The sequence below is a fragment of the Martes martes genome (genome assembly GCF_963455335.1).
Source record: "Martes martes genome assembly, chromosome: 2".
NCBI classification, from domain to species: Eukaryota; Metazoa; Chordata; class Mammalia; order Carnivora; family Mustelidae; genus Martes; species Martes martes.
Window position 1 is genome coordinate 17,574,652 of NC_137889.1, and position 24,963 is coordinate 17,599,614.

The 24,963-nt window shown below is 41.2% G+C and overlaps 1 protein-coding gene across 1 annotated transcript in view; it reads right to left on the reverse strand.

Annotated features, from left to right (window-relative positions):
- Window positions 1-339: 339 nt before the first annotated feature.
- The window catches only part of TNKS (tankyrase), a 207,882-nt gene continuing 183,258 nt past the window's right edge, over window positions 340-24,963 (reverse strand). Inside the window, exons 18-27 of the mRNA XM_080796045.1 lie at window positions 24,276-24,464; window positions 22,328-22,565; window positions 21,370-21,452; window positions 13,629-13,749; window positions 12,383-12,480; window positions 10,762-10,836; window positions 9,771-9,876; window positions 8,835-9,021; window positions 5,870-6,026; window positions 340-1,955 (exon numbers count right to left, since the gene is read on the reverse strand). Of these exons, the coding sequence (XP_080652171.1) occupies window positions 1,869-1,955; window positions 5,870-6,026; window positions 8,835-9,021; window positions 9,771-9,876; window positions 10,762-10,836; window positions 12,383-12,480; window positions 13,629-13,749; window positions 21,370-21,452; window positions 22,328-22,565; window positions 24,276-24,464 (1,341 nt within the window). The 3' untranslated portion in view covers window positions 340-1,868. The remainder of the gene's footprint in view (window positions 1,956-5,869; window positions 6,027-8,834; window positions 9,022-9,770; window positions 9,877-10,761; window positions 10,837-12,382; window positions 12,481-13,628; window positions 13,750-21,369; window positions 21,453-22,327; window positions 22,566-24,275; window positions 24,465-24,963) is intronic.

Genomic DNA, 24,963 nt, shown 5'->3' on the forward strand with positions numbered 1-24,963 from the left:
AGACACAAACACCCAGCTTGGGTCACTAAAACTTCAACAGAAGCAACAACTGAGGCTAATTCTTGATTTCATGTTGAGGACCCAAGCAAGATTCTGCTACAAAACTCAAACTAGTTCCTGATGCCTAGTTGTAGCGTTGGACTCAAGCCAAAAAGAAAGTTAAATGTATATTTTAAGAGCCTATTCTAGAATTTTTGCATGTCACCATTTTATTTTCCTTTAGGAGATTAACTGAGGTCACGGCTTAATCAGCCTGCATTTAAATACAAATTAGTTTTTGGAACTTCAAGTTGAAATCGCAGGTTTGCATCATACTGTTTTTCCTTTTTTTTTTTTTTTAAACACACTTATGTTCTTTTTGCTTCAAAGCTGAGCAGATGCACAGCATGTCAAAGTAAATAAATTAATGTGGTCAATTTGCTGTTCAGTTACGGTGCAAAGGGCCAGTGTGAGGTGTGCAATGGATCATCTTTCACAAGCGACAATGTGTGCCGGGCAAATGTTGATTACAACACGCAAAACAGAGTAGCAACTTCCTGAAGAAACAGTAGAGTATTTCTCCACCTTCCTTTACAAAAATAACTGAGAGAGCTTTGGTTTCAGTTTTTGTTCTCCTTGTCTGTTAAGAGATTTGAAGAAATGGTATGAAAATGCGGAGCCGGGACCTACAGAAACTATTCGAAGCACCTCACTCCAAGTAACCCCCAAATCTGGAGAAGACACGAAGCTCTCGCACACCTACTTCCTAGAGAGGACGTGAATCCTAGCTTTCGACATTGGAGAAACAATAAAGATTATCGTGACTCTCATGAAGTACGAAAATTCCACTGAATTTGGCAATAAGGCAGCTAATGTTGGGGGCGACTACGCGGCGGTCAGGCGGAAGCGAAGAGGACGACTTTTCGAGTCGGCCCTGCCATCCTTTCCTGCTGCGGCCCCAGGGAACCACGTGCTCCCTGCTCGTCTGGGCGCTGCTCCCCCCGCCCCAGCCCTCCCCCAGTGTGGCGGTTTCATGAGCACTGGGCCCGTCACTCCACCCTTTACCTCCAGGGTCTCCGGCACTGGCCTGAACACCTCCAGGGCAGGCTGTGATGGGGAACACAAGGGGCCCTCGGCGGCTTCAACTTCTCTGAGCTCCTCAGTCAGGCTGACCTTTGTGCCTTTCCCTGGGAGGACCGGCCAATTCGTAAGAGGAAGCTAAAACGTGATGGGTTTCCTTCCCGTCCCAATTTACAATGATAAGAAGTACAGATGCGAAAGAAATCCAAGTGAAAACTAAGGGGAAACTAAGTCTTGCTCATCCAGAAGCTTCGGTTGAATCGCTAATGATTTTAGTCAGTGTGACTCTGTGCAAAATATCCTCGATAAGGCTCTGGCTCATTTTCAAAGTAAACAAATAAAAAAAATGAAAAGAAGAAAAGACAAAAAAAGACAATGATGCATGTTTAGAAAAAATTAAAAATGAGCCTATCATATGTATACATTGCTTACATACACGTGCCATACGGAACAAAGCAAATGTAGTGTGTGAAGTGTGAAATTTGGGAAAGTATTGGTTATGGGTTTTTTTACCCCCCATTTCCAAGCCTAGATCAAAGCAATCTTGTTTTGGAAATGGACGGCTGCAACGCAAATGAGCCTGAGATATGGTAAAAGGCCGCCCCTGTAAACATTTCCTCAAAGAGAACAGTAGCAGTGGAGTACGGGTCAGTTACTCATACTCTCTTCATCACTATCGCAATGCTTTGTGAAAGACAGCTTCTCTCTAGGCTGTCTGGGATTTATGGAATATTGATTTTGTTGGCAACAATCCACTGTAATCCAGTCCCAAGTTCAAATCCGCTGTGGCCTTTCCCCATGGGCGTTCACTAGGTCTTCTGCTCGGCGGCTGTGGCGCTCTGAGCGGGAGCTTCTGGCTTCATGATCTGGTACGTGATGAGATACTCAGGGTACGCCTGCAAAGGGCCAGAAGAGAAACGAGTCATTCCCGTGGCCGGTACAGTATTCAGCGGGCATCTCAGAGGCTGCTGGTCCCCATCAGTGTTCTACATGCACCCCAGAGCCCACGAAGTCCGGCCATCGACAGGTGCCTGAACAACACACACGCCAGACAGACCTATATATTGCCTAGAAACGTGTCTAGACCCTCTCCTCTGGAGGACTGCTGTAACGCGGTTTCCACTGAGCATCCTGAAGTAGCGCGTTCATCCTTCATGCACGTGCCGCGGCCGGGAAAACTAAGGCAGGAGAAAGTCTCTCTCTTTTCCACCTCACTTGACACAGTGCTGTCACATAGCATATGTTTAATAAAACTGTGGTGAAGGAAAGAATAATTTGGCTGAACTGATCTCAAATTAATTACTCCCAAATATAATCCACTGAGCTAGAAGGAGGAAGGGTGAGGCCTGGTGAGTCACCAGTAACTTGGAACTGTTTGGAGATCATTTTTAAAAGGTGACTAATAAGGGCACCTGGGTGGCTCAGTGGGTTAAGCCTCTGCCTTTGACTTGGGTCATGATCCCGGGGTCCTGGGATTGAGCCCCGCATTAGGCTCTCTGCTCAGCGGGGAGCCTGCTTCCTCCTCTCTCTCTGCCTGCCTCTCTGCCTACTTGTGATCTCTCTCTGTCAAATAAATAAATAAAATCTTTAAAATAAATAAATAAATAAATAAATAAATAAAAGGTGACTAATAAAAGGCAACTTTCACAGGTAACATAATGGTTCAGACTGAGACTTGCCACCCCACTTATTCTCTTTCTCTCTGGCCACTTTTTCTGAAGTACATAAAATGAAAGGCTCTGTATCTGGAATGGAAAGACCATTTCTTAGAGGAAATCACTACCAAGACAACTGGGTGGGGGGCAAAAAAAAACCAAACCCTTAAAACTATGTATGTTACGTAAGAATTCTTCAACCCTAAATATAACATAATGATACAACTAGAGGGAGCATTTCAGAGTGCTCTGTGGCTGGAAACTAGTATTCTTTGGTGAGGTAAGTGTTTTAGGGCCCAAAAATAATTTGCTGAATGATGACTTACAATTACTTGCTTAGGGATATGGAGTAAGATAATAAAAAGAATAAAGGATAAAAAAACTGGACTTTAAAAAGATACGTGAACAACTATGTTCACTGCATCATTATTTACAGTAGCCAAGATAAAAGCAACCTAAGTGTCCGTCAACAGAAGAATGGATAAAGAAGGTGTGAGGTGTGTGTGTGTGTGTGTGTATATATATATATATATACACACACACACACACACATATATATACACATATACACACACACACACACACACACACACACACACACAACGAAATATTACTCAGCCGTTAAAAAAAGAGATCTTGCCATTTGTGAAAATGTGGATGGCCTAGAGGGTATTTGCTAAGTGAAGTGAGTCAGACAGAGAAAGACAAATACCATATGATTTAACTTATATTCTACAAAACAAAACAACAAAATACTAGTAAACCGAATCCAACGATACATTTAAAAAGTCATTCATCACCATCAAGTGGGAATTACTCCTGGCTTACAAAGGTGGTTCAATATTTGCAAACCAACCAACATGATACATCACATCAGTAAGAGAAAGGATAAAAACCATACGATCATTTCAATAGATGTAGAACAATCATTTGACAAAGTACAACACCCATTTATGATAAAAACTCTCAACAAAGTAGGTGTAGAGGGAACATACCTCAACACAGGTATGGCATAATAAGAACCCAGTATATGTAAGTTACTACTATAACATTATTATTATGATGATCCATTAAAAAGAAGTCCCTTCTGAGGGGGACTCAGCAAAAATACAAAGGACAAAAGTGTAATTATACATTATAATTTTATGTTGGTATAATACTTTAATATAATACTTATCATTCATATTCCAATGTTCTCAGTCAATTTAATAATGTTTCTCTTCCAATACCAGATCCAACTGGGGGCAGGACCTTAAGTTAGTTGTCCTGTCTCTTGGGTTTCATTTAATCTGGAGGTTTTTTTTTTTAAATTTTTATTTATTTATTTGACAGACAGAGATCACCAGCAGGCAGAGAGAGAGCCAGGGAAACAGGCTCCCCCCTGAGCAGAGAGCCTGATGTGGGGCTCGATCCCAGGACCCTGGGATCATGACCTGAGCTGAAGGCAGAGGCTTTAACCCACTGAGCCACCCAGGCGCCCCAATCTGGAGTTTTTAAAAAGTCTTTCTCTACGTTTTATCATATGGATGTTTCTGAAGAATCCAGTCTTCCCACCCACCCCACCCCCCCGCTTTTTTTTTTTAATAGAACATTCCTCACTTTGATTAGAACAAGGTTATACATTCTTGGCTGGAATGTTGCATAGACAATGGTGAACCCTTCTCAAGAGTATCATATCTGAGGCACACTCTATTTCTATCAGTCCCTTATTGGTGATGTTATTTTTGATCATCTGGTCAAGGCACTGCCCCTTTTCTCCAATGCATAATTACTGTTTTCTTCTCCTTTGTAGTTAGTAAGACCATACTAATATCCTCGATTAAGCATCCATTTATGAATCTTGTCAAAATGGTCCCAAGATGATGATTTTCCAAATCCAGTACTCCCTCCACATCTACTCATCTCCCCTTGGCTTTCCACTACAAGCAAAAGCCTTCCTTGCCCCTTCATTTATCTATTTATCTATTTGTTATCACTACAGAATCATGGACTCCTGTTTTTTTCTCAGAGGCTTAACATTTATTACTATATTTATTTTGGTAATCAAAGTGTTCCAGATTTGGCCAGTGGGAGCTCCTTCCTGCTGGCTCTGTGTCCTTGTGACATGCCCCCCCCCCCACAACTTTGAGTATTTCATTACTTCCAGGATGTTCCAGGCTCACCTTGCTCCTATTCTGCTCCAGCCTGGAATTAGCTGTTTCTCCAAAGAGCCTGGGTTGCTTTTGGTGGGGAATGGTATTAGAGACCAAGATCTAGGTCTAGGTGTGCTCACAGCTCTCAGGGTCTCCTTGCTTTCAGGAGACAGTGCTAAGAAATATATGCATATCTATGCTCATATGCATACATGTACCTACATATACTCTTACACACATACCTGCACATACATATATTTATAAGTATACAAACATACATACATGTATGAGAAATGAGTTCCTATCAGTATCTCCAATTTCAGTCCATCTCTACAGTTATTCTCACCATCCCATTATAGATTTGCATGCCCCTTCTTCCACCATGAGAATCCCAGCTCCCAAATCAAACATCAACACATTTACTCATTTGCTCAATCCTACAACACACCTAAAGGAGTTTCATTGCTTTGCCCATACCACTACCATCAACACATCTAGTAAACGAAGTTCAGGATTTGTGTGTCTTTCCTACAGCTACTCCACACCTCACCTGGCCAGGACTGACGGCATATAATAAAATACTGTTTTCATACATTACTTGTACTTAATTAATTCCAGCTTTCTCTCCCCCCCCCCCATTTTCCATCAGCATAGTTAAGGTATCCATTTGAAATTCAATTAAATTCAGACAAACTGATCTCTGTTTTTAGACAAATCAACAGGCATTTAGCAGTACTGTGAGAGTTAAGGGCTAGGTTGGAAAATGATAGAAAGTTCCTGCTTATTGACAATTTTACTTTGGAGCCTACAGAGTGGGCAGAAACTGAATGCCCTACAGCTTCACAACTCGGAAAGCTATTGTTCTGTGTTAAGTGCCACAGTCAGAAATACTGAGAGTCAACTCACATGACCAGCCTGTAGCAAGTACATCCATAAAGAAAATTCTTTAAATGGAAGTTGCTCTCTGATCTCTGTGCTGACATGTTCAGCAGCTCAGTTATGCTGATTTGATGGGTACCATACCTGCTCGCCTCTGTAGATGACATATTCGGCATATGCCAGCCCGTTCACACTTGGTCTCCCGATCACTGAGTGATGTCCTGGAGGGGCATGAGCCATTTTCATGGTGCTGAACTGCAGAAAGGATTTTCCAAGGGTCACCCTACAGAAAAGCATTTGCCTAAAGGAAAAAGGAAAGCAATGTTTTGAAGGAAGCATTAAATCTTAGAGTGACAGAACTCTTAGGTGTGATAATTTTCTAAAATAAGTATTTAACACAAGGCAAGCTAACTTAAAATGTCGCTTTCAAATCTGAGTAGGGATGGATGGGATGGAATTTGATATCCTGAGTTACCATAAACAGCAGGCTCAATAGTTAAAGTAGGTTTGGTGTGGTTACAGAATCAATGACAGAAAATACCCGGCAAGTTCTGACTAGTGGGAAAAGAGGAATCCTAGCAAAAACTGAGTTCTCGTGAGGATGAACCAGGGCGGGGGGGGGGGGGGCGGGGGGGGGAGGGCAAGAGGACTGAAGCAAATACATGGAAGGCAGCACCATTTGAAATCAAGATGGGGTTTACTCATTATGAAGAAGTAAAAACCAGGATGAGATAAATAATAATAAAAGTGGATCATATACCAAAGTGCTTAGCTTAAATGTATGGCTGGAAATCATCCTACCTGGGTGAAACACCAACTGGGGAAGATGTTGACTATTACAGAGGACAAGAGACGCTGATTGGAAAGAAAGTGCATTATATAAACTAACCCTAGCCTGCCACCTGTTTTTATAAATAAAATTTTATTGGAATGCAGCCACACACTCATTCACGTGTCCTCCGTGGCTGCTTCTGCAGTATGAGGGCTAAGGTCAGTCACTGTGACAGGTTTGCCTAAAGTATTAAGTAGCCCTTTAAAATCAAAGTTTGTAAGCCTTTAATATAAACCACAAACGTTTTAACTACTCAGTGAGACTGATCATACTGTTAAATGTGTAAAATAGTTATTATTCAAATAGTTTGTTTTTAGTAATGGAGTATGACCTTTGCATTGTAACTAGGCAGAGATACCATTCTGAGCCAAACTGCCAGACCGAGCATAACTGGGTCCAGCCTGGGCAGGCTCCTCCAGCACAACATTCCTGATGACCCTGCGGGGTGCTGGCCTGGCCTGGTATCAGCGGCATTCTCTTGGAGGTCCTCAAGGAAATGTTTTTTGTTTTTTTAAGAGAGAAAGAGAGAGAGCGAGCAAGAGCACGCACATGGAAGCAGGGGGAGAAGGAGGGGGAGGAGAGAACATCTTAAGCAGGCTCCGCGTGGACACGGCGTCAGAGACCATGACCTGAGTGGAAATGAAGAGTCGGACGCCGGACCCCCGGAGTGCCCAGGCGCCCGGCCCGACTACGACAGAGGGAGGCGTCCAAGCTCCATCTCCACGTCATGGGCAGCACAGCGGTGTCACTGGACCCTGCCTGCTCAGTCTGCTGGGCCCACTGCCATGGCTGCTCCATATATCACACAGACAGGCCCTCGCCTCCTGCCCCCAGCCCCCCTGTCGCTGTGGGGGCAGGAGAAGACGCAGGCCCGGCCCCTGAAGCTGCGGGCAGCAGACGGCCGGCTCCCTGGCCAGCCCTGGGCGTCGTGCTGCGTTCTGCAGACACAGCAGCCCCATGCGGGGGGACAGCACGGCCCTGTGGGGCAATGGTGATCCGCGCCAGACAGGAGCCGGCAAGGGAATTCAGCTCTGGTCTCCCACAGTGTACCAGAGTTCACACAGCCTCTCTGAAGGTGACGTCTCACGGACTGAGCCACGGACCGCACTTGTTATGAAACAGGCCAACGCACTGACGCATCTCCCTGTCTTCGCTCCGCCTCCTTCTCCGCTTCACTTCTCTCGGCGCCGTCACTCCTGCTTCTCCGGTATTGCGCTTGCCAAGAAAGTGCTAGCACATAAGCTTTTGCTTCAGGCTCTGCTTCCTAGGAAATCCTGACTAAGACATTAACTTATGTGTCTAACTACAGTGGGCAACTGCTCATCTTCATCTAGGTTCACTTTTAGTGCTTATTTAGGACAGGTTTGCAGCAACAAGAGTTCCGGCATGTCCCACATCCATCGCAACTTTTGTGTGCTATTAACCACAGAGGCCTTACTAGAAAGAAGGTTCCTTCTGGACATACCGCATCCATCCTAGAACTGCTGGTGGCTGTAAGATTTTCATAAAGGAACGGAGAAGAGGAAGTTTCAAGGTCAACAACTATAACGAATTTCAAGGCTCTCTAGATCTTTTTGGGGTTTCCCCTGAATTACAAGATCTCTAAGTAACCTTTCCATCTGGTTAATTTAAAGAAAAATACAATGAACTGCAATCTTTGTAATGTACAATTCTTTTTTTTTTTTGCCAGTGGCACGGAAGAGAATGGTATTTTTTTCACTGACTTCGGAGAGATTATACTATTATTCTCTTGAATTTGAGTTTTAAAATTCTATTTAAAAAGTTAACATTCATTTGCTTACTATTACATCCAAAGTTAATATTCTGAAATTGAACTTTTCAAGGCAAATTATATATCCTGCCTTAAAGCACAGCTAGCAACATCAGAAACAGATTAAAGATTCAACTTGTTTACAGAAGTTGTGCGTCTTAGCTTAAAAGTATCTAAAGCTAGAGGTTCTTCAACAGAAATAATTCTCAATCTTTTCTTTTTCTGAATCTGAAGCAAGGCAAGGGAAGCCCAGGGAGAAAGTCAAGATGGAGGGAGTTTCATCATAACTTGGGACTGGCTGACAAGTATCTGGCTTCTGCTAGAGTGGCTATTAGCTCTGTCATTTCTCCTGTTAGGGTAGAGGCTGGTCAGCTATTTCTATTCAACTCCAAACCGGTGTGATTCACTCTGAGTAACAACACTGAAGTTAACTGACTTCTGTAGAGCCTTTGGAACTACTGGGGCTTGTGACCTGAGGACAGCAATCCCAAAGGCAAGACACTCACCTATGACATATGTAGCATGACCGATCTTTGTGTGTGGGGCAGCCTGTGCCTCCTCCAATCCCATACACATACTGGTTGCTTTTGGAGGAGTTTTCAGCAAAATAAATCCCGGCACCAAACATTCCTCCTATGTACGCATGTCGCTCATCAAACCCTTTATGAATAATGGCATTAATGAAAGGAGAACCTAAAAACAGAAACACAGAAAGAGCAGTGTTTTTGAATACTTCTCTAGAACCTCAATTAGCTACAAACTATTTGCACTTGGCAGGTTAATATTAAGTTATCAATAATGTGTATATGAACTCGTAAGATGGTCTACCATACCTAAATTATTTCTCGTACTGGAATCTTAGCAGGGACCCAGTGTTTGCCAAGCAAGGATGTAATGTGGATTTTGTGGATAGCATGAGATTTTTAGATAGTGAAGTACAGGGACGCCTGGGTGGTCATGATCTTAGGGTTGTGAGAATGAGCCCCATGTCAGGCTATGTGCTGGGCATGGAGTCTTCTTAAGATTCTTTCTCTCCCTCTGCTCCTCCAACCCCCCCCCGCCACCACCTAAAAAAGATGGCAAAGTCCCTGTGGCTTTAAAAATATAGATTTTACGCCCAATCTTACTTTACACAAAAACAGATAATCTGATAAACTGAAAACAATTATGCTAAACTGTAATGAAAATACTGCACTATCTAGATGGCTCAACTTGCAGTACAAGTTCTGAAGCCATTCCAGATAAGTTATTCTCATTCTACACGCCCTGGAAAGCCTGTCCTAACATGCAATGCATTAGCAAACTGTACTGACACATAATTAAAAAAAAAAAAATCAAAACCAGCCATTTTCAGCACAACACTAATATAGTCAATAACACAAGCTTTCCACTTTATTGGAATTTGCAAAAGCTCGAGAGATAGAGACAGGCGCGCCGCTCACCGTGAAATAACATGCGCTCATTGTGATGGTTGTGATTCTCCTCAGACACCTCCTTCTGTCTGTGACAGAATCGTTCCCTCAACTTCTTGTTGACAACTTTCTGAATCTTTAAGGATGAGGGAGAAAGAAGCAAATTAGTGAAATGGATGTTAGTTGGCAGTTTATAATTTAAAATGAAAAGTATGTTTTCTTTGAGAAAGGTTCAATTCTTGATTTTTGTTTCATTTGCTTAAAACATTATTTAAAAAGGATAAAGTTGCCAGGGCAGTGTAACTAAGTTACCATTCTGGCCCTTAGTGACAAAATTTTCAGGTACGGCTTTGGTTATTTCTGCACTAGACCTGACTGTACCTCAGAATCACCTGAGGAATTAAAGAAAAAAGACAAAGCTATTCCTAGACTCCTCCCAGACTTGTTGAATGCTGGGATACAGGGGCCTGTAAATCTGCATTCTTCTAGAAGCTAAAAACTCTCCAGGGAATTCTGAGGGGCACTGGTGTAACTTCCAAGGATGTAGTCAGTTCTCAACGGGTTTTATATATCTTTATGACACTCCTTTGAAAAAAGCACATCTATCCCATGTTATAAGTTAAGATACTGAAATTAAGAGATACATGCATTCTGATATAATCACTGACTCAGTCGGACTGAAAACCAGGCCTTCAAAGCTACTCAGAAGTGGTGAAAAAAACTCTGTCAGCTCTGGTCTAAATCTGTGGGCAAGCTGGGTCTCATCACCGTATCTGTACCACCAACCCCAGGAGATCTAGCCTTCTGTCTGTAGCTTTCCTGTTTCCATCCAGTCTCTGTTTCTGGTGAAATACGGTCTTGAGGGATTAGAGGAAAGTGACACCTGACTGCCAGGCAACAGATGGCTGATTATCTCGACAGTTTAAAAATAGGACGTTTAAAAAAAACTTTTCATTGTCTAGATTTGATTTTCAGATACGCCCTACAATCCAATCTTCACCCTGAAATTTTAAAGACTTACTCGAATGACATTGTATCTGTTGAAGATACCACCGGCATTGCCACCATCTCTGTGTTCTCGGATCGTACTTTGCATCTACAGAACAAAATAACAGAACTTTCTGGAAATATGCCAGTATATAATTCTAAAGACATTCCTCTGTTTTCAACATTCACTTCTGTTACACTTTTTTACTGATGAGTCTCAGACTCAGGACTAATAAATAAATAGGAGTTGACTATAAATGGTTCACCAGAGTTTAATGGGTAAGTATTACTGATGAGAAAGTATTCATGACATAATATTAAACTTCTGCATTTTCTATTTTCTAGTAAAAGCTTTGAAAGATTTTCCTGTAAGCACAATGGGGAACACAGAAATAAAACATCACATTAAGTTATCTACATTACTATTTTATGTTATTGAGAATGAGAAGCAACACTGGGATTAAGTCAAACTTAAATTCACGTTTGGCGAATACGCACTAAACAAATGCTCAAATCAACATAAAGAATTTTTAAAATCAATAAACTTCTGTTCCCTGAGACCATATTATTGCTTCAATTTGGGATCTCAAAGAACATCTCCGTGACCAGGTGAAGCTGGGGATGCGGTGTAACTAAGCAGAGTAACTTCCCTCTGAGTGGTACTCTTCCTTCGTCCGCTCTCCAAATTCAAAAAGATTATGGGAAGGTAAAATGTTCTAAAGACGCAAGTTTCTCATAGAATTGGCTCAAAAGAATTAATTCTCTATCTTACTGCTCTGTTTGCAAAGTTATTCATCACATTTTGGACATTCTTCTCCAAATCTGCTAACCACTAACAGGGTGATTAGGCAGGAAGTCCCTGGAAGGTGCTACACTTTTTTGACAGACTGGCCAGGCCTGAACTGAAAACCCACCCTGTGGTAACAGGGCCAGACTTCCCAGCATGAGAATAATGTGCGCTCTAGTGAAAAGGCGGAAAATAAGCAAAAAGACTCAGGCATGCATTTCTCCGCAAAATAATGGAATTAGTTAGGTGGCTTATTTATTGTGATAATGGCATTAGGCACTTTGTTTATTATGTGTAAGAAATGAGGGGGAAGCCAGAGTAGGGAGGGAATTTCTGCGGTGTCTGTCTGGCAGGAGGGGTTGTCCATACAGTGCTTTAACACAGTGACTGGAGTCAGGAAAGGCGACTGAGTTATGAGGCAGATTTCATACGTGCACAGGAAAAGTAGGCGTATTATTTTATTGTCACATTTTACAACTTTGTGTGAAAATAAAAACAAGAAGGTATTTGCTGTACGTGAGGCAAGATTCTCACTTCCTATCATTCTTCCAGTAGCATTTGAACAACACAAGCAAATAGTTCTAATAGGGTTCCTACTTGCCTTGTTTCAAAAAAGTCTCCGGGACGAAGAGACCCTTGTGGCCCATCCACTGAAACCCTAGGCTTTTGATGGGAAAACCCTGTGGTAGAGCCCTAATCCACAGTCCTCCCTGAGTTTGGGCAGTACGCCACCACAATGGCTAAGGCAGTTAGGATGACGGAGAGGCGAGTGATCCTAAGTCACTGTCAGACAAGCTTACCTCTACGGAAAAATAGGCTTAACCAGAGATTTCAGGAAAAGAGAATTAAAAATGTTGATGTACATTACCTCTTCTTCTACTGACTGATATTCCTTATCTTCTGGAGCAAGATCCAGCAAAATAGTTCCCTGATTAACACAGTGAAAAGTCAAATAAGGATTGGTGCCTGTAGGAAAGAAAAATTAAAGAATTAAAGTTCACCCTATTCAGGCTCAATTTTAGGGACAACTTTGTCATAAATAATGATATTTTGGAAGAAATTTAAATTATTTGTAACGTGACCTTCATATATAAGGTTCTATTGAACAAATACATCCAAAGACAAGAGAAGTAATGGAGAGGGGGTTGGGGATCAATTTGATCTGTTTTACAGAGATCCCCAGCATGGCTCAACAATTTCTCATTGAACAGAATTCTATTATAAACATACATGCAGCTATGTCTGATACAAAAGAGAAACACATTGTAATCACAATGCAGTCAGGTCTAAAATCTAAGAATTATCCTGTAAAAACTCTGTGAGATGGCTTGAAATGGCCACTCATAATTCAAGTCTAAAACAGATTATTCTTGTTAATTTCATTGCCTTTGTTAATTTAATGCAGACAAATAAGCAAGACTTAAACTCAAAAACTGCTACCATTTAGTTTCATGTTACTCTTGTGACTTTGTTGGCTCTGCAGTGTCTAGATCAAGTTTTTCCCCTTCTCTCCCTTTGCTTTCCTATTGTGAAAGCACTTGTGGCAAACATAGAGATGATAAACGTGGAGGCCGACAAGGGTGGGGAGATAGGAGGCTTGTAACAGCACAGTACAGTGGAAAAAAGGCTGAGCTGCCAGTTGTGGCAGGGGTCAAAGGTTCAGGATGAGGTCGGAGGAAGAGGTCAGATTATGAAAAGCCATGTTACAAATGTCTGATTTTATCCCAAAAGCAACAGGATTCTACTGAAAGGTGTTAAGCAATGGACATTTCGGAGTCTTCTGGGAGCAGCACAGGGCAGGCACGGAGGGTGGGGAGGTGGGGGGTGGCAAAGGTGAGGCTCCGAGATAAGCTGGAAGGCGGTTGTGACAGTCCAGGGGAGAGATGACAGTGGCTTGGATTAGGCGACGTGTACTGGATTCAATAGCAGTGGGAAAGGAGAGAAGTAAAGATTCCAGAGAGATTCAGCATATAAAGTGTTGGTGGGGAGAGGGGGCAGGAAGCAGGTGCTACACCCTCCAAGCGTATGAACTCCGGGTTCAGACCACTTGAGCCCTGACAACTTACTTGTTCCACTAATTTCTGAGATTTATTCTTTTTCCCCAAATAACTTACCTTGTTGTCCACCCAATAGTCTTTCTACTCCTTTGATTAATTTGTGGCGGTGTCCATATGCATTGATGCCTATTTCTTTCAACTCCTCATGGCCCATATCAGCCAGTACATCTAGTGTAATCTGAAAAAAATGGAACAAAATTAATCGCTCAATATTTAACAGTGGCTCAGTTCTTCCATGCGTCTTCAATGCTATAATATCCCATCCAAACTGACAAATTCTTTTGTCTTCTTTAACTGTGAACTTAAAATCTTAAAGTTGTCTTGATAATTTTATCAGCTTTTTACTCACTTGAAATATTCCTTCCTTCTAGTCAATGGTGAATTACAATGGCAGAAATATGCTATAGAGATATAAAATGAACATTGCTGTATTTCCTTTTGATTATTTAACTCGACCACTTTGTGCCTGCCTCAAGATATAAGAGAAAACAACCAGAAGCTTGAAAACAGGGAAATACCAGATCCCTGCATCCAGCAGGTAGCAGAGAAGAATGGTGGGGGAAAGGGAGAGGGGCTTAGCACAAGAAAAGAGAATGTGACAAAAGGAGGAAGCAGTTTTAGCTCAGTAGGATTTATATCAAGATAAAGAACTCCCCAGTGCTGAGAAATAGTCAAGCATGGAAAAGGCTGCCTTTGAAAGTGGTGAGATTTAGAACATGAGTATACAGTTATACAAAAGTTATGTAAAAAATACCAGTTCAGAAGGGAGAGTAGATGGTTTTTAAGTTCTCTTATAATTTCCCAGACTTAACAGTCCCCGAAGACTTACATACATTCGGTTGTTGTAAAAACAGTGGTTTATAATTTCTGCTTATTCATCCCTGCAAATGGAGGTGTTAGGTGGCGGCTGACTACCGGGACTCAAAATCACCCAGCGCCTTTGTTGACTAAAAGTAACTGTGACTCTACCGCCACCCAGTGGCAGAGTTCTGGATGCACAGGATGGACTCGGGCCTCCACATTTCTGGAGGGCTGAAACATGAAATCTAGCTCAGAAGCAGCTGGCCCTATGACAATGCAAATACTATTTTACAAGATGAGACTTTAGTTTTCTCTTTCCTTGAAAAACTGAGAAATCCTTTCATAGACACCCTTTTTCCAGCTCAAATGAGATATGTTTTATCTATCTGTAGTGTTCTCTACCTTTTTACTTGAACATAACTTAGAAAACAAAACAAAACAAACCCCTGGCAAATTAGGCCTGGAGTTCACTGATTTTTATTGCCAGAATGAAATATTATATAATGAGTCTGATCTTCTCGGTGCAGCAAGCATACATCACTCACTCTTCGGGAATCATTTACTATACTGCTCCTAAGTGGCCATTTAAGAAATAATCGCTCCACTGTACAAAACGGGCAATTCACTTCCAATCACCAAAAGGAAATTTTAAGCAGAGCTTTTAAAAAGCAACAGTTCTGAGATATACATCTTTGAGACAGAATAATTCACAACATAATAGGAGCCTGTATATTTTTAGCTAGACGTAATCTAATATAATTTGGAAGCCGGGCACAGGGTTTCCTACATTAGCGATGTCCCCGTTTTTTCCTTCTAAACTTTGGTTCAAATAAGGTTGACGGAAAAACAGGATCTCGTATCGATGTGGTAGCTTTGGTTCAAAGAAACCTTAAGCTTTTCTGAATCTGGACATAAAGTGTATATCTGGAAGAATCAGAAACCAGGCCAAAGGACAGCGTCCTCTCTGTAAAGTTCTAGAAAAGAAACGGAGACTGTTTAATGCATCTCATGATACAGCTCCACTCACAGAATGAATAGCTCCCCGACTCCTCACGACCACACTGAAGTTACTACTGACATCCTCATGGGGAACTGAGGCTCAAAGCAATCCTAAACGCAGTACACAGGAGAACTGAGACGGATCGCCAGATCTCTCCTGCCCTTGCTTATATTTCTTAAAGGGCTGACTAGAAAGCTAAAATAACTAAACATTACATTTAGCTGCTGCGAATCCATGGTGCCCAATGTGTCCCCATATTTAACAGGCAGTGGCCGCCGGAAAACCTTAAATGGTAAGCTTAGGAATTCAGATTACTGTTCATTTGTTCATTCATTCCCATGCAGTAGATTTAATGAACACCTGCTAGATGCTAGGTATTTCCCCCAAAAAGTAACTTGTTAAACATTTCATTTAACTCTAAAACTATCCATTACAGCTCAGAAAGGAAAAGAACTAGACCAAACTGGTAGAAGAGCAGGGCCGGGAATCAAACAAGGTACTACCACAGAAGTTTATGCTATTTCTTCTGACAAGATTAAAAAGTAAACACAATAACGTGGTAAAGGTTGGTGAATGTTTTGGAGCAATCCCTATGGAAACTCTTAGGAAGGTTCCTACTTGGTCAAGGTCGTAGGTAGCGCTGGGAAAGATGGAAGGAACAGGAAAGGTTCTTAGAAGAAGGTAACAACTTGGCTAAGAAGCAGAAGCTCATCAGGCAGAGGAAGGAGGAAAGGGTGTTTAAGACAAAGGGAACAGCACGTGCAAAAGGAAAACCCAGTAAGGGAATACCAAACACTGGGAGACTCTCAGCACTGAAGTCCCAAAGGGTAAGAGTATAAGATATAGAGAGGAAAGAAGAAAGGACGGACGGAGCAGCAGGCCAGGAGCAGATCTTAACGCGCTCTATCTATCAAGTTAAGATGGTATCCAAACACTCCTAGGGAGCCTTTTCAGCAGAGTAACACGATCAAAGTTATATTTGAGGAGGAGAACGGCAGCACTCTGAAGGGCGGGTTTGGAAGAGAAAGGACTGTGTGAACGAGGTAATGGAGAAGGGTTGAAGGGAGAAACCAGAGAGCAATTTCAAAATGAGAGAATACAGGGCCTGGTAAATAGAAATGGTTAAGAAAAAGAAAAAAAAGGAATGGGAGTAGAGATTATTCCAGAAGTCTGAAAACTGGTGAACATGAGATTATTGTATCAAAAAAAAGACATGGAAATATCTGGAAGCAGGTTAGATGGATTTTAGATATGCTGCTCCACGATTCAGGCATTTTATACTATTAGAAATGGGCTTTTTTGGGGAAAATTATCTTTAATTCGCTTAAACAATAACTTAGTTATCTCCAGGAAATTCCAAGTTTCTTGGGCTAGGCATTTATATCTAGCACACATTAAAATCAGATTGATCAAGCCTATCAGACTGGCTAGAATCAAAAAGAAAAAAATAACAAGTGTTGGGGAGGAGGCAGAGAAAGGGGAACACTTGTGCTCTGCTGGTGGGAATATACACTGGCGCGGCCACTGTGGAAAACAGTGTGGAGGGGCCTCCAAAAATTAAAAATAGAACTACCGTAAGATCTGACAATTCCACTGCTGCGTATTTATTTGAGGAGAACAAAAACGCCAATTCGAAGAGATATATGTGCCCCTGTGTTCACTGCGGCATTATTCACAATAGCTAAGATAAAGAAGTAACCCAGGTAGATGAATGGATACTGATGTAATATATACGTGTGTGTGTATATGTATTTGTGTGCGGTATACACAAACACACACACACACACACACACACACACTAAAATATTACTCAACCATTAAAAAAAAAGAATGAACTCTTGCCATTCATGACCACATGGATGGACCTAGAGGGTATACGCAAAGTAAGTCAGATGGAGAAAGACAAGTAACAGTATGATTTCACTTCTATGCTGAATCTGAAACAGAAAAGAGAAACAGACTCATAGATAAAGGAAACAAACTTGGTTACCAGAGGAGGTAGGAGCTGAGGGATTGGGCAAATAGTTGAAGAGGGTAAAGAGGTACAAACTCCCCCTTACAAAATAAGTCAGTCATGGGGATGGAATGTACAGCATAAGGGACATAGTACTAATCAATGACTCTGTATGGTAACAGATGTAACTAGGCTTATTGTGGGGATAATTTCATAATGCACAAAAATATCAAATCACTATGATGTACTCCTGAAACTAATAAGTAGTGTAGGTCAATTCTACTTCAATTAAAAAAAACCACCCGAATTATAATCTTTAAAATAAGGAATGTTTATGTATCAGCCAAATCACCTCACTATAAAAAGCAAATGTCCCTTGACAAAGGGTTGCCTCTTGTTTGTAAAATTTGTTCATTTTCTTTGGGGTAGAGAGAGAAAAATGAAGAGTCTAAATGCACAAGCTCCTTCCTTTCACTTGGGCTTCAAAAGATGCAGGCCAGAGTAAGAGTTGTTAGAGCTAATTTTATAATCACATTCACAGTTAATGTACCCGAGACTCTTCCTTGGTCTTCTGATTTTGAAATAAAAATTTATAAAGGTCACTTTTCATGAAAATATATGAGTTTCCCATAAATATGTCCAAAAAAGCCTTCTAAGTCATAGTCATAGCATTTATGCTTAGGAATTGCAGTGAAAATCAAATCAGCCTTTCCCAGAGAAAAAGTGTTCTAATCATTACATTACAAAGCAAGGGCCAGAGGGACACTGGTACAGCATTGACAACGATAAAGGACATGGGTGTGTATTACTTGGCGAAGTTTGTATGTTCGAATAAGTCAAGTTAGTTAAGAGACTTCTGAGAGAATAACTGTGAAGGGATGAGGCTGCGATGCCCTGAAGGATGTTTTCCTGAGACCGGAAGTAAAATAACTACACCCCCACTCCACTGCGGGGTAAGCATCCTTGAGTAGGACCAGAAGCACAAAGATCTTGTGTGTCAAAATGATTCAGGACACAGAACCACTCCCTGGCTTAACAGAAATAGACAAGAATTAAAAATGAGTACAGGGTATATGCCCACTCCTTCCCTCACTACACAAATATCTTGACCATCAGCAATCACATGCTTACAGCCTGATATAGAAATGTTAATGGGAGAAAATTCTGAGGGTAAATTTTAGAAAGGGTTACAGAATTTAGTATTCTTTAACTAAAGGCTACTCAAGGAATGCTTGCAGTCAAAGTAAAAGTTATTTTGATTGCTTGATGCCTGGGCCAGAAGATAGTCAGACACAGTTCAATAGAAAGAACAGTAGTATCATTTGTCTGGAGGAAAGGAGCTGCGCTGGGCAATACACATTAAATGGAACAGTCAACATATTAATAAAAAAGGATACAGAAATTATTCCTGCAACAAGAAAATCGATGGCGCCATTTACTCAGAACAAAAGTACAGTGTGAAAGAGAGCAATAAAACTGATGAAACAGGAGAAGCTGTCAAAAGCACCAACCGAGAGACTAAACGATTAAACTATTACAATCAATAGAATGAGATATCCATGTCACAGGAAATCAGTTACTGAGAGAATAAAGTAAAAGAGAAAAAAATAAAACACAAAATTATGCAGCAAACAAACTGAAAGGGGAGAAACGGAAATCTTTTGAAAAATGTTCAACAGTCGATTGGAGTTATTTGTGTGAACTAGGGTCTTTGGTTTATTAAGCAAAGATGTGCGAAATTTCAGTTCCTGTGGATCTGATTTGGGACGAAGGGATATATTAAGGGATATCCTTTGGCTTTAGCAGGAGATAATGCTTTTACAAGAGCTTTCATACCTCCAGGGAGGGAACAAGGCAAAGACATTCTTATTGTTTAGGACAGTCTCGTAAGAAATCTCCAGGGCTCCTGGGGGGCTCAGTCGGTTAAGAGTCTGCCTTTGGCTCAGGTCATGATCCCAGGGTCCTGGGACTGAGCCCCGAATCGGGCTCCCTGCTCAGTAGGGAGTCTGCTTCTCCCTCTAACCCTCCCTCCTGCCGGTGATTTCTCTCTCAAATAAATAAAAAAATCTTTAAAAAAAGCATCTCCAAACCAGAGGGTAAATCAGTGGTAGGTAAAGCTCAGGGAAGAGTGAATTATTAGGGAAGTCTATCAAGTCCTCACCACCAGAAAAAAGACACATCTGACGGGTCGTTAAAGCATATTTTAAAAACTGGCACAGAAGCACAGTAGGACCAGGAATTTTTAACTGTCTGGACACTTGAAGGTGTTATAATTTACAGTCAAGGGAAGTGACAAGTCATGCCTTACCCAATGTTACACAGCTAATAAGAGAAAATAATCAGAATCAAGGTCTTTTAGGCCAGTGCTATTTCCGCTCCGCTGTTTTGATCAATAAGAGCATAACTGTAATAAGCAATATAAGGAAATTTAGCTAAAAAAAAGACATTAGATAATCTTAACAGTATAACTGCTATGAAAAAGAACTGGTGTTTTTAATTAGCTCCAAATTGACTATAAGCCTATGAAGAAACCATAAATGGGGCAAAGAGGCCAGTGAGGAATTTGGAAGCACTATCCACAGAGAGAAGAAGTGAAAAATAAAAAGGGTATATTTATCTTAAAACAGGAGAAACTCTGTAGGAGAGGTAAGTCCATGCTAAGCTGATTGGGTCCTAGGAAGAGATGAAGGGCTGTCCTGTGTTGTGGTGAGCCGACTGGTGGCCCTCAAAAATACCTATCCATGTTTTAATCCCCAGAATTTATGAAGGACCCACCTGGAAAACTTCGCACATGGGACTAAGTTAAGGATCTTGAAATGGGGAGAGCACCTAGTAGTACATGGGTAGGCCTTAAATCTGACGCAAATATCCTTCTAAGACACAGACGCGCAGGCACGGAGAAGGCAAGGTGACAACGGAAGCAGAGGCTGCAGTCACGTGGCTGTAAGCCAAAGGGGCCTGGAACCTGGCAGAGGCAGGAGAGGGCGGCCCTGCCAACGACTCGATTTTGAACTCCAGGCTTCCAGAACTGCGGGGGAATAAAGCCACCAAGTTTGGGCTAATTTGTTCTAACAGCCCTATGAAATGAGTACACGAGCAGACTAGGTATTAGATTTCTGTGCCAAACAGGGTAAATGTAAACATAAAATTAATAGATTATACACGGGGGCAGATTGGGGCACACATTAAATTATAAGCCCTTTACTACACCTGCTCAAAGTGTAACAATTTATCTTCCCACATGGATGTTAAAAGAGTAGGATCTGGGAAAATGACTAAATACCTTTCTCATTTTAAGATTCTATATAGAGTAGTAACAGTCAATTTAATATCAGCAAGTTATTATTATTCAATATTGAATACTGACTGTGGTAATAAAATCATACACTAAGAAATTAAAAAGTCATTATCCTATATAAAAACAGGGTGACAAACAGAAGGGTCTTAATTCATAAATGCTGTAATGGTGACTTCATACTCAGAGTGTCATACACATTTAAGATGAATGTGAAAATAGGATAGGTCTGAGAGTATATGGCTAAGTTTTGGTTCAGCATTATTTTAGACTCATCTAGACAACAGAAACTTCATAAAGAGGCAATTTGCAAAAGGTACACTTGTCCAGGAATTACTCTGCTTTCCAAATTTAACAATGATTGCTTTGTGAAGATTTTGCTAAACAGCTAATATAAAAACGTGTCATTGGTTTTAAGCAGAGTTTATTCACATATATTGAGATACACTTTGTGGAAACAAAATAATGAAAGAAGATTTTGAAACATTCTTTTGAGGTGGTTTCATGGCCTAAGTTTATGTAATAAAACATCTGTGGTCAAACTGCTTATAAAGATATAATGAAGTAACGGTTAATGACTCGCATCATCTGTTAAACAATTTTGGGGAGAATTATAAAATCCTGAATTCCCTTGGCTTCTTTAGAATTTGGTATGAGTTTTAAAGTTAAGAAGTAAAAAGAAACAAAGAATGGCAATTAATAGCTCTTAATATTTCATTAAAAAGACTCAGCAAAAAGGAGAGCTTACCTGTTCTGTTTCAAAGATGTCCCGCAGGTGCTCGAGACCAAGGCTTTTTAGGAACTGGCTGATATTCATGTCAAGACCCGCAACTAAAACAGACATACATTAAAGTTTTCAGAAAGCAGTTATCAATCTAAAGGAAGTGATAGTATTTATTTAAAGCCATGGCTCTCTGACACCCTTGGCCGTACAGATGATTTTACAGAGCATAAAAATCATCCAGAATACATCTATTTAATTCAGTCACTTCAGGTTATCTCTGAATTTGGTGGAGAAGTAAAAGCAGAGTTTTTCTTATTGGTAGCATTTATATTAACTATAATATTATAAAGTTTAATCTAAAGCTTTTAGTGAAATATTTAACAGCTGGAATTAAAAATTGAATTTACCAGTTATGATTTCAGTTTCCATTCCTTAAATGATCTCTGTTTTTTTCTGATATAATTTCAGTAATAAGACTCACTTGGTAGTTAAGTACAATATGATGGTTAGAAATGGATATATTGGAATATACATAAGAACAATATAGATGTCAAGGTATTTATTCTATGAAGATAGTTCTTATAAACTGGTGTGTATGTGAAAACTTACAGACAGGATGTCTTTAAGACAGGTGTTCAATAATTACTAAGAGAAGTAAGTGAAATCTGTTCATTTAAAAAAATAAAAACGAGGGGCACCTGGGTGGCTCAGCTGGTTGAACTCTTGATTTCAATTCAGGTCATGATCTCAGGGTCTTAGGATCCGGCTCTGTACTGGGCATGGAGCCTGCTTAGGATTCTCTCTCTCCCCTCCCTCTACCCCTTCCCCCACCCTCTCCCACCCAACCTGCACCTCCCTTAGGCTACTCTCTCTTTAAAAAAACAAAACAAAAAATGCCCCCATCAAAAACCAAATAAGCAAAAAAAACCAAAAAACAAACAAACAAACAAAAAACCAAATAAGCATTCACAAGTATACTCACCTTCTCCTTCCTTCCTTTCTGCGCCTGCTGCCCCGTCCCCGGTGTTGGACGGTCCTCCTACTGCCAGTTCCGCTAAAGGGCCGGTGAGGTTATCGATGCTGCTAGCAGCAGAGAGGCAGGAGGGGGTGGATGCTGGTGAGATCAGAGAGGCACTCACTACGGTGGCCTGAGGTTTAAAACAGGTAGGCAGGGCCTCCGGGGGCATGGCATCTATCAGCAAAGCTCTTATGTCATCAGCCTAAAAATAATAAGACGAATAAACACACACAAAAATACATTTTAAAATGGTAAGATTTTCCACTAAGGACCAAGCGCTTCGTGAAATTTGTCTTTAGCAAGCGCCTCATTATTGCCCATTGGTGTTTGATCGCTCCTTCCCCGACCTGCAACTGCAGAGAGGCCCAGCACTTCCTGTAGGTGTCAGAACTTGAGCCGCTGTATCGTTTTAAAAAATATTTCATCTTTTGAAGATCTAATGTACACCCTGACTTTAGTTAATACTACTGTATTATATAGCTGGAATTTGCTGAGAACAGATTTTCAGCAAAAATCTGTGTTCTTGCCACACACGCATTCACGTATCTCAAAGTCAACCATGGAGGAGACATCTGAGAATGTAGACTATACTGATTTCTGGAAACGTTTTTTAAACACTGAGTGAAACGTGCAGACACAGTTGTCCATACTGATGACACACGTATTCAAAGGGTAAGTTAATAAAGATGGGAATGAGTTTAAAAGTTTCCTGTCTCATTAAAAAAACAGCCTGCTGCAGTACTGATGCTGTCTCTCCTTCTGAAGTTCTCATATTTACACCAGGTTTGCAGATGCCTCAATACTGACAATGATTTTTCTTCAGTTATTTAGTGCATGCTTAATAATTAAACGTCCAGTTATAATCTGGGAATGTTAGAAGGCCACCTCCTCAGTCTGGCTGGCTTATTCACCACTGTCACAGCCCATCAGGCCTAAGTGCTGTGAGACGACGTGGGAGTCTCCGAAGACAGCCAGCCGTTAACTCCCTTCTCTGCGTGCATGCGCGCCACTCTTCCCATCAAGAGGTGGCATCTGTCTTCCTCCCTTTAGATCCGGGCAGCCCTGCGAGTTGCAGTGAGTGACCAACAGAACGCAGACGGAGTGACGTCCGAGGCTTTTAAGGCCAGCTTTACAATGACTGGCAGCTTCTACTTCTTGTCTCAGAGGCGTCGTCTCCATGCTATAAAGAAGTTCGGGTCAGGCTACAGAGGGAAGGGGGGCTCCGTGGAGGGACGCCCTGGAGGATGAAGGGTGGCCCTAGACCTTGCAGCCTCGGCTGAGCTCCCAGCTGGAGGGAGGTGTACGCATCGCAGAACTGGGTCGCGTAGCCATGGAACCCCTGGAACCAGGGGCAACAGTCAGTTACTGTGGGAAGCCACTGACCTGGTTTCCGTTAAGCTACTAAGTGTTCTGAAGTGGTCTGTTACTCAGCAATAGATGTGTGAGACAGAATGTGTCTTGGGAAGGTATTTCTGGTTAAAAAATGATAAATTATTGTGCATCTCAATTTACCTTTCCACCTTCAAGGAATACTATACGGCCTAGAAGGTAAATTTTCTTTGACTATCTCACAGCCTCCGGTACATTATCACAAACATCGGCTGCTCCTGAACAATATGACAAACGTAGAAGGTCTAAGATACTTCACTCATGTAATTCTCTAAGGATACACTCTAGATACGTGTTGTTTTCCCATGCAAGTTAAGCATGGCAAGAAGAATTGAGTTAAGGCACTGCTTAGTTTGCCTTAACAGAGTTTTGAATTATCTAAAAAATGCAAATAAAAAAAATTTCAGAAGGAAGGAAATTTGTTTTTACCGCTAAAGGTAAACCTGCTAAGCCCTGAAATTTAATGTCGTCTCGGAAAGCATAAATTTAAAGCAATACTAAATAATTCAGAATGAAGACTTACTGTTGCCAGATCTAAAGGCGTCTGACCTTCTTGGTTCTTCATAGTGGGATCTGCACCATGGGCCAGGAGTAGGGCACATAACTGGGTCCTTCCTTTTTGGGCTGCTTCATGAAGAGGAGTAAATGCCCACTTATCTGTGGCATTTACACACGTGTTGTATTTTATCAATAATGCTGCTATATCCACATGCTGAGAAAAAAACAAAGGATGCGAAGGATCAAGAATGAGATTATCTGGTCAAGCTCCATCAGGTTCGCCTGCTGTTTTTAACACTTCCTTCCCTCTTCTCATTCTCTCTTCTCATCCTTAATGTACGTTTCTTCTATTAAAAAAAAACATACTTATCCCACTCCTACATTTTGGACCCCACCTTTTCTTGTCTCCAAAATCTCCATTCCACAGTCATTACTGTTTTACCCTGTGATTCTTCATAGGTGCTTATAAAATTTTTTACTCAGCCTTCTACCATATTCAGGTCTATCTTAAAAAATGAACACATAAAATGAAACTATGACCTGACTCCAAGCCTCCTCTCAAAGGTCTAGACGGCCTGAAACTTTTGAAACAAGTGTTCTTGTTCGCGGCTCTGATCTTCCTGTTTCTCGTCTAACCCACTGCAATCTGATCTATTTATTGAAACATTTGTCTCGAAGATTCTCACTGTTTCCTCTTCAGCCCTTGGGAAAGT